Source organism: Mauremys mutica, chromosome 7 (assembly GCF_020497125.1).
Source record: "Mauremys mutica isolate MM-2020 ecotype Southern chromosome 7, ASM2049712v1, whole genome shotgun sequence".
NCBI lineage: Eukaryota > Metazoa > Chordata > Testudines > Geoemydidae > Mauremys > Mauremys mutica.
In genome coordinates this window covers 49,567,579-49,576,823 of record NC_059078.1, presented here as the reverse complement: position 1 = coordinate 49,576,823, position 9,245 = coordinate 49,567,579, and the positions used below count along the sequence as shown (strand labels likewise).

Here is a 9,245-nt window from a genome sequence, read left to right as displayed (position 1 = left end):
TTCAGCCACTCAGAGGCTTTAGGAGGAGGGTCAATATAATGAAGGACAGCAGACCTCACCCAATCAGGAGGTGGGGGTTGTTTTTCCGGCTTGTCTCCGAGTTCTAGGAGATGCTGGTGATCCAGGATCAGGTGAGGCTTCCCCCGCGGAGCCCGCACCTAGAGCCGAGGGAGCCACGGGACCCCCCCCCCGCGCTGCGCTGAGCCCCTCCCCCCCGGCGGGGGAACCGGGGACACCCCCCCGCGCTGCGCTGAGCCCCTCCCCCCGCGCTGCGCTGAGCCCCTCCCCCCCGGCGGGGGAACCGGGGACCCCCCCCCGCGCTGCGCTGAGCCCCTCCCCCCCGGCGGGGGAACCGGGGACCCCCCCCGCGCTGCGCTGAGCCCCTCCCCCCCGGCGGGGGAACCGGGGACCCCCCCCCGCGCTGCGCTGAGCCCCTCCCCCCCGGCGGGGGAACCGGGGACCCCCCCCCGCGCTGCGCTGAGCCCCTCCCCCCCGGCGGGGGAACCGGGGACCCCCCCCCCGCGCTGCGCTGAGCCCCTCCCCCCCGTGGGGGAACCGGGGACACCCCCCCCGCTGCGCTGAGCCCCTCCCCTCCGTGGGGGAGCTGGGCTCCACGGGCCCCATGGTGGGTGGGGTTCGAGGGCATACAAACCTCCCAGTAGTCGTGCCTGCCAGCAATGCCCTGAGGCCCGTGGGGGGCTGGTGAGGAGCAGGGTGACCTGGTGAGTGTTGAAATGCCCGGACTCTTTGCTGCTTCCCGCCATGCGGGTGCTGAGTCTCCTGTGATCATGCCCCGTAAGGTGACGCTGACATGGCCGCTCTCCCGGTACAGAGCAGGTCCCTGAACCGGCTCTCTGGTCCCATTGCCAGGTCCCCTCGGGGCAGGTGGCTTGAGGAAAGGTTTGGTCAGTGAGAGGCCTCTGCTTTCCCCTGTTCCTCTCAACGTGTGGCTAAGAGGTGCCTAGGGATGGGTTTGCAGAGGAGGCGGAGGCTGTGTGCCTGTGTCATCTTAACCCTAGTGCTCCCTGGCACATAGCGTGTGGGCCTGAACATGCCTCGTGCCCTTGCAGTTATTTGAGATCTGTTCATCTAGTGTCACAAAAATAATGGCTCTTTCTTGTCCCAGCTGGGTCTGATTCTACTCTGACTTCAGGATCTGCTCCATGTGCATTTTGGAGTCACACTGCTGACTTTACAGCCCCGTCTTCAGGACTTCAGGAAAAGGAGCCTTCTGCAGCATTAGCTGAAACTGACTGCAGAATCTGTTTCACTGGGAGGATGTAAGAGGCAGGAAGGAGAAACCCAGCGGGTTTTCAGATTCCAGATAGAAATTGTAGCACTGACAGAAAAGTCATCTTTTTGGTTTGTAAACACAGCTTCCTCCATCTGTTGTCTTGAGTGAGAACTGAATATGGAATGTCATGATGATACTCATTTTTCAGAGTCTAAATGCGCTTTGAAGCCAAGCTTTCTTTGCTGATCCAGTGGGAGGAGCACCAAGCCCACATGGCAGTGCGTGAGATGACCTGTGTATTATAAACTCCTTTCTGGAATGATTTACACTTTGCGTATTCTAAATACACACTGCCACTGTATCTGTGTTCAATAGACTGAAATGTGATAGTACCATAATTGCCTTGCAGTGGTATAATATATCGGCTTGTGTCTTCGTCTCCATTATTCTTCCTCTGTTGATGAAATAGATTCGATCTGTTCCAGCTAGGTGTATCAATTTCTTCTACTTGTCACGCTCCTCTTGATCTCATCTGAATTTTTGGAACAAAGGGCCGTGTGTTCCATGTGATGCTACATGTTTAATCAGCTGATTCCCACAGAATTGTGATAACATCCCCCTAAATCAAGCCATTCTCTCTTGTCTATCAACAGTCCAGTGACAAAGTTTGATGCTTTTAAAGTTGGTCCCGCAAGCTCCTTCCAGGCTGAGCTGTTCAGCATGTGCCCTCCTGATTGGCATTCAGATTGTTTTGTTGTTGATGCATATTTCTTTCAGCGGCAAACTTGACATTTTTCCAATAATGTGGAAAGACCTGCCCCACCCTGCTAGAGGGCTGAACACTTGCCATTGCCTATGAGTGAGTTAACAAGCAACCAGTATCTGCAGTTTATAAACTGCCTTGGCAAACTTCAGGAGTCTCATCCTTCAGATTTACTGGTGGGATCTTGTATGAGCCTTCTGATGCTTAATGATAATTTCCCCTCATTGTTGTTCTTCGGGACTTAACTTTATTTTTCTCATTTTCCTGCTTTCTAGATAATCCATGGATGTCTAGGAAGGACAGCAGAGAATTTCTCGCTTTAAGCCAGGAACGGTCTATGGTGCTTCCTTGCTGGATCTCTCCCTTGCTTGGATGTCTTGGGGAAGCTGATGCCTGCTAGACAGCCCGTGTAGCCAGTGGGAGTTAAATGGTATAAGCGCTGCTGCTGTGGGGCAGAAGACAGGCTCATATCGCAATGGCTCTGACCATCGAGACAGAGTCACGGATCTACCGCTCCTTACGAGCCGTCTCCGGCATCACTGCCCACCTTGTCTCCCTTGGTTTCACCATCTTTGTGGCCGTACTGGCCAGACCTGGGTCAAGTAAGTAGAAGCCAGTGGGGGGCAGAGCTACTGGACAGCATCCATGATTAAACAAACGTGTGGGATTGATTTTAGTGCTTCTGAAAGTGATGGGCTGGCTAGTGCCAGAGGATGCATGCAGGCCTTATGTAAACTCCCCAGGGACCTCTGCCACCCCTGTGGCTATTTGAGTCCTGCCCCTTTCTGCCAATGCACATTAATCCTGCCTGCAGCATCCTACCTAATACTCTTGCTATTCTAGTCCTGGGGCTCCCGCTCTGCCAATGCACCTCGCTTGTGGTCTGCTGCATTCCCAGCTAGGCCTTTTGCAATCAGACTCCTACTCCTTCTCGTGGTGTTTTTATACTGTGAAGGATGAGATACCCAGCCTTGCTTTCAGTGATGACTGAAGAGGTACGTTGCACACAAGTGGATCACCCCGCTGGCTTCCCTCAACCGTAACAGTTTTGCTGACAACTGTTGCGCTGTCAACTTGAAATAAAGAGTTTAAAAAAATCCCCATCTGTCCCTGTTTTTGCAGGTTTGGTCACATTTCACAGTGTGGTTCCCTGGGTGGAAAAAACCACCCAAATGGGTGAAAGTGGCAAGACACAAAGTGCTGTCAAAGGAAGTAAACAAACTGAAAACACAGTGTGTTTCTTTCCAATCGCTTTCAGTTATAATCTATCTAGCTAAGGCACTTGTATGGCCTCCACTGCTGTAGTACCTGAGAGCCTCACAATCTTTAATGTGTTTATTCCCACAACACCCCACCAGCCAGGTGAGGCACAGAGCAAAAATGACTTGCCCTGGGTCATGCAGGAAATCCGTGGCAGAGCAGGGAATTAAAGGCAGGTTTCCCAAATGCCAAGCTAGCGCCCTGACCCCTGGACTATCCGATCTTAGGTGGCTGCATGTGATAATGGTGGGTTAAAACATGGAGTGATTTTTGAGGTGATACCTCTAGCGGGGTGTGTGGTGTTTTTTCAGCTATACATTAGTTTTTGGCACACCGGATGGCTAGTCTGAAAGGGCTCATTCCTCTCTCTTGTTTCATTCCAGGCTTGTTCTCCTGGCATCCTTTCTTAATGTCGCTTGCGGTAAGTCGGACAAAAGAGCTCCATGTTACCTGCCTCCTTCCCTGTAATCTAGGCTTCAGTAGCCAGTGGTAACCCCACCCTCTCAGGGCTGGGGGCTGCTCACAATGGGCTCAGTGCAACATTGCCCTGCATCTTGTCACATCATCGTAGTGCGTAGCAAGTGTAAAATGTTGCTGAGTCAGAATGGCAGAGTTGTCTACCTGCTTTGCACTCTTGAATGATAACACAGGGCACCGGTGGTGCTTGGAATCCCATTTAGCTGATTCCCCACCCCTTGTCCTCGCTCTCCCATCTGGGTATCTTCTCTCCTGGGCAATAACCAAATCTGTTTAGCTCTTCAAGCATCTCTCTTCCTCTGTCAGCACCACTGCCAGGCTCCTGAGGAGTTCAGGGCTACTGGGCTAAGTCTGGTCCTGGCCAGGTGCAGTAGACTGACGGCTGCAAGCAAGTTCTAAACCACAAGTTCTTTGCCAGCATGGAGAGAAAAATTGTAACCAATGGGAGCAGTGTTCCCTCTAATTTTTCCCACCCGTGTGCAGAATGAATTTTGTTATGTGCACCAATATGGAGGTGATGTGTGACCCATCACCTTCATATTGGTGCACATAACAAAATTCATGTGGCGGGGGTGGGGCTAAGGGGTTCAGAGTGTGGGAGGGGTCTCAAGGCTGGGACAGATGGTTGGGGGTGCAGAGGGGGCAAGGGCTCTGGGGTGGGGCCAGGGATGAAGGGTTTGGGGTGCAGGCTGCTCTGGGGCTACGGTGGGGAGGGAGGACTCCCCCCTCAGCAGCACCTGTGCTGTGGGGGAGAGGCGCCCCTGCCATGGCAGGTCCAGAGCTGGGTTAGGTCCAGAGCTGGGTTGGAGCCAGGGGAGGGGTGCCTTTCCCTTGGCTGCAGTAGGTCCTGGGCTGGGGCCAGCAGGGAGGGCCGCTTCTCCCTGCTGTAGCCCTGAGTGCCTGCGCGGCACTTAATAGGCTGCTGCGCAGCCGTATAGCTTAGCAGGAACTTAGATTAGAGGCTCAGGACTCTGAACATCCATGAAACTTCTGCCCTAAATATTCCAGTGTTACAACCTCTAGTTACCATTTCTGCAGCCAGGATCTGCGTGCAGCCTCTGATGGCGGGGCCTCGTAAAACCAACAGAACTAACTTGCATGTCTCAGCCAGCTCTTCTTTCTTATGCAGCCCTTTCCCAGGCACGCTTTGCATCACTCAACAGCTACCTGCTGCAGGGGGGAATTGGAGAGGCTGGTGGTAATAGCATATGTGAGCTGTAGAGGTGGCAGGAGCAGTGGGTTACATCCCATGTTAGTGGGAGATGCCTAGTTCGGAGCCATGACATTGAGGAATGTAACACAGCCTATGGAGACCAGCTGTACTGAATCTGTGTATCTTAGCTGCTTATCATCTTATTGTTTGGGCCCCAGATGGCCATGAATATATTTCCCCTCCCAGCTCCCCTGTGAGAGAGGGAGGTGGTGGTATTCCCACTTGACAGATGGGGAACTGAGTCCTAGAGTGACTAAGGACCATGTTCTTAAAGGTATTTAGGCACCTAACTCCCATTTAATAATAGGAGTTAGGTGATTTTAAAAATATGGCCCTAAATGACTTGCTCAAGGTCACACAGGAAGTGCCTGGTGGAGCAGGGAATTGAACTGGGGTCTCCAAGCCCCAAACTAGCCCCCTAACCACTGGACCATCCTTCTCTGGTTGCCCACACAGCACTGGCTACTCTCCCAAAGCCCTGTCTCTTGGTGCTGTAGGGCTCAGTGTAAAACCTGAATGGGCCTCTCAGGAGGGAGGCAACCATTCCTTTGGTTGTTCCAAAGTCTTGGTTGGCTATTTGGAAGGGCCATCTCCAAGATGTGATGCTTAGGGTGGGGACAGTTTTCTGGGGGGCTGGGGAGAGAAAGTGGCTGCTGCCAGCACTAATCTGCCTGCTGCCGTGTAGTGTCCATGACAAATCTTCTCCCTTTGTCCCTCTCAGTTCTCCTTCTTGATGACCGAAGCCCTGCTGGTTTTCTCGCCGGAGAGCTCACTGCTCCGCTCCTTCTCTCGCAAAGCCAAGGTCCGCTTCCACTGGGCCCTGCAGCTGCTGGCCCTCCTCTGTGCCCTGCTGGGCCTGGCTATCATCAGCTACAACAAGTACCTTAACAGCAAGGCCCACTTTGTCACCTGGCATGGTCTGACAGGCCTGCTGACCGTGCTCTATGCCAGCATGCAGTGCATAGGCGGCGTTGCTCTCCTCTACCCCAAGCTGATGAAGAACTGGACGCTGGCCAAGCTGAAGGTCTACCATGCCACATCGGGGCTGGTGGGTTACCTCTTGGGCTGTGCCAGTTTGATGCTGGCCATGTGCTCCTTGTGGTTTACCACCACAGTGACAGGTCTTTCCTGGTACCTGTCAGTGCTGTGTCCCATTCTCACCAGCCTAGTTATCATGAACCAGGTGAGCAATGCTTATCTCTACCGCAAAAGGATCCAGCCCTGAGGTACCACGCTGAAACCAAGTTTCCCTGGGAATGTTCGAGGTGCCACGCACAGTCCCTGGGGCATTGGACCAGGGAAGTCACTTGTGTAGGGTCTCTCTGGAGCTAGCTTTCTAACTAACTCTCTATTTTTAATACTGGAAATGTCTATAGCATTGTGCCCAGTCCATTAAATTGCTCTTCCCAGAATGCCTAGCAACCCTGGGCACGGTGGTATAGTTGCCATCAGACACTGTGTGTGACGGACAGCAGCAATTTAGCCCATATGTGCTTTGGTGCTGAACGGTTTCCCAGCCACACGCAGGTCTAGTAGCTGGAACAGCTGGGTGCTTATCAGCGGAGCCCCATATGAACTACTCCATGCTCAGACTTGGTACAACCAGCGGCGAAAGGATTAAAGCTGGAATTCAGACCTGCTTCCCCTGGTTGGGCTCAACACTAGTGCAGGATGTTCTCATTGATAAAGCACCAGGACTGTATTGCAGTGTGGGGAACTTGTTATATCCCTTTTGTGATTAGGCATGTCTGGAATTTTCCCTTCCCCATCCTTTTATAGGAGTAAAACTCAGTATTTCCTAGCAACAAGCAAACCTGCAGGGAGGACTGCCCCGGGCCCACAGCCCTAATCCAGAAGGAGGTGCTGCAGTGCAGAGAAGAGGGGATCATGGTAGTAGAGATGGGACAGGCACCATCTATCCTTGAGTAATGTTGACCCCTCTGCCATGGGCTGGGGAGTCTGCCTTGGAGAAGGTGCAGGCTAGGGAACAGGAGGTGGGAGGGAAGGGCCATGGCTACCTTCTCCCATGGGCAGAGGAGCCTTTCAGGCACCCCGTGAAGATTCTCTAAATTAAAGGTAAGTGATGGTTGTTTCAGCCCACCTGGGTGAAGGGTTTGAGGCTGAGGGAATGAAGTTGGGGTGATGACTAAGGAGCAGCCCTGGAGCCGAGGGGCCTGGGCTGTCCATGAGCAAAACTAGAGACAGGTGAAGCTAAGGAGACCATCTTGCCTGAGCTAGGGCTGTGCTGAGTGGATGAGGCTCACCCTGGGCAACCTTAGCTTGGATCTCCTGGTAGAGCATGGGCTGGAAATCCAAGCTCCAGGAGTGGCAGAGCCATTCAGCACCTCCCTGTGCACTTCGAGTGGGGCTGCTCGTTAAAGCCACTCTGAGTGGAGCCAGCCAAGGGCCTTAATCTGCATACTCTCTGTAGAGCAGGGCTCCAGCCTTGTAGCAGCTGGGACCAGCTGCTGAGAGGGATCTCCCCAGCGTGCCATTTGAGCAGCTCAGATCTGTGGGGCTGGAATTATTGCCCAGATGGTTTGGAGGGGATGGGAAGTTGGGACCTTCTCCATGGAAGATCGGAGAGCTGAGGGCATACGCTCTTGCGTCCTGGAGCACCTGCCAGCCAGGGATCTCATAGCACTTTTGCAGCTGCTAATGAGTCCTTCCCACACCCGTCATGGAGTAGCCAGTATTGTTCACCCCATTGTACAGCTGGGGAAACTGAGGAACAGAGAGGAAAGTGACTTGTCCAAGGTCTCACAAGGAGCCAGTGGGCAAATCTGGGAATCAAACCCAGCTCCTGAGGTTTCTGCACCATCCTCTCCCCACTGTTCCTCTGACAGCCTTCTGGGCAAAGCTCAGGCCCACTGTCCCCTTCCTTGTGGTATGTGGGCGTGATAGCAGCAGGCTTGCTGTGTGTTGCTGGGACACAGTCCTGGTGTATGTACTGTAGTGTCTTTAGCTGTATCATGTGGGAAAGTGCCCACAGCCTCCTGGGCACTGAGAGACTGGGAGTGGGGACGTATTGCACACATGGTGCTATGGCCCACAGGCAGAGCCTGTCTTCTGGGGAAGGGGAGAAATGAGTTGGACTGAACCTTCTGTGCCTGGTGGGAAGGAAAGGACTTGGGCTCCAAGAAGGAGGAGCTTGGAAGCAAGTCCTGGTTTTATACCTCTTGGGTAAAAGAACAAATCTTGGGTTAGGCCCTCCAGGCTCCCCAGGTCCAGCCCTTCTCTGGGAGAAGTCTGGGGCACATAGGCTAGATTCATCACAGCACCCGGGGCCCTTCCTTGTGCCTGGAGTAGCCCTGGTGAGGATTCCTAATGGTGCTCTGCTGCGTTAGCTGCTGTGCAGTATTCCCCTTGGCCGTTGTGTGAGCATGGAATGATCCTGGTGGCCCATTCACCTTAATGTGGCACTGACACCTCCCTTCTGTTAAAAGGAGTGGAAGGAAGTTCCCCTCCTCTCTGTTGGAGAGCTAGGAGCAGCCTTAGTTCAGGAGGCAGCCCCGGGGACTCTGCTGTGTGTGCAGCTCTCCTCCCTGGTTAAATGAACCTCCCTGCTAGCAGGGAGGTCCCACCGCTCCGCAGGCCTCGGGGGTGTAAAAGGTGCAGAAAGGGTTTGACTCCTGCTGGAGCCCAAGGAAGCTGCAGCCAGCCGCAGCTGCCATTTCAATCCTCTTACTGAGGTGCAGCATGTTCCCTCGGGGGCAGGGGAAGTGGGAGCAGGGCCTGCTCAAGGAACATTAAGCTGGAGTCAGAGGTTTTTTAATTAAAGATTTCAAGCAGTTGCAGCCTTGTCAGCTTTGTGCCACTTTGTTTTGGTTTTAATTGCCTCGTTATCCACTAAATTCCTGCTGAAGGAACAGAAGAATCCTCTTTGATGGGTGCTTTCATCCCTCCATTAACATGCAGCAGGGAGCATTTATCACCACAGGGTATGAACAGCTCCCTTTACCTAGGGATCCTACCCCTAAGCAGCTGATGGGAAGGAAGCAGGCAGAGGAGAGACATGGACTAACTCTAGATACCCTACCAGTGAAGATGCTAGCACAGGAGGGACAATGATGCAGTAGGCTGTATCTCACTCAGGCCATTCCTGCCATTTGCAGGCTACAGGTCAATATCACTAGCTTTTTTTGGCAGCTTTGGAAAAGGAAAAAAACAGCTCAGGCCACCTGGGGCACCTGCCAACAGTAAGCCCGGGTGCTGCTGGGAGAAGTCATTGTGTCATGCTTAGTCACTTATTGGCTGAGCCTGCATCTGCTGTCCTGGAGCACCTTCCACAGGAACTC

The 9,245-nt window shown here is 53.5% G+C and overlaps 1 protein-coding gene across 1 annotated transcript; it reads left to right on the top strand.

Moving 5' to 3' along the window:
* The first annotated feature begins 20 nt into the window (after positions 1-20).
* On the top strand, positions 21-8,211 carry LOC123374167 (transmembrane reductase CYB561D2). Its single transcript, XM_045023775.1, has 4 exons — positions 21-131; positions 2,273-2,599; positions 3,641-3,678; positions 5,669-8,211. Exons 2-4 carry the CDS (start codon positions 2,473-2,475, stop codon positions 6,170-6,172), a joined length of 669 nt encoding a protein of 222 aa, XP_044879710.1. The 5' UTR covers positions 21-131; positions 2,273-2,472; the 3' UTR covers positions 6,173-8,211.
* Positions 8,212-9,245: the final 1,034 nt, after the last annotated feature.

Excerpts from the sequence above, each read along its gene's own strand:
- LOC123374167 (XM_045023775.1), top strand. The coding sequence starts at position 2,473 with ATGGCTCTGACCATCGAGACAGAGTCACGGATCTACCGCTCCTTACGA. Across the intron at positions 2,600-3,640 it reads ACTGGCCAGACCTGGGTCAA|GCTTGTTCTCCTGGCATCCT; the intron begins GTAAGTAGAAGC and ends GTTTCATTCCAG. Across the intron at positions 3,679-5,668 it reads CTTTCTTAATGTCGCTTGCG|TTCTCCTTCTTGATGACCGA; the intron begins GTAAGTCGGACA and ends TGTCCCTCTCAG.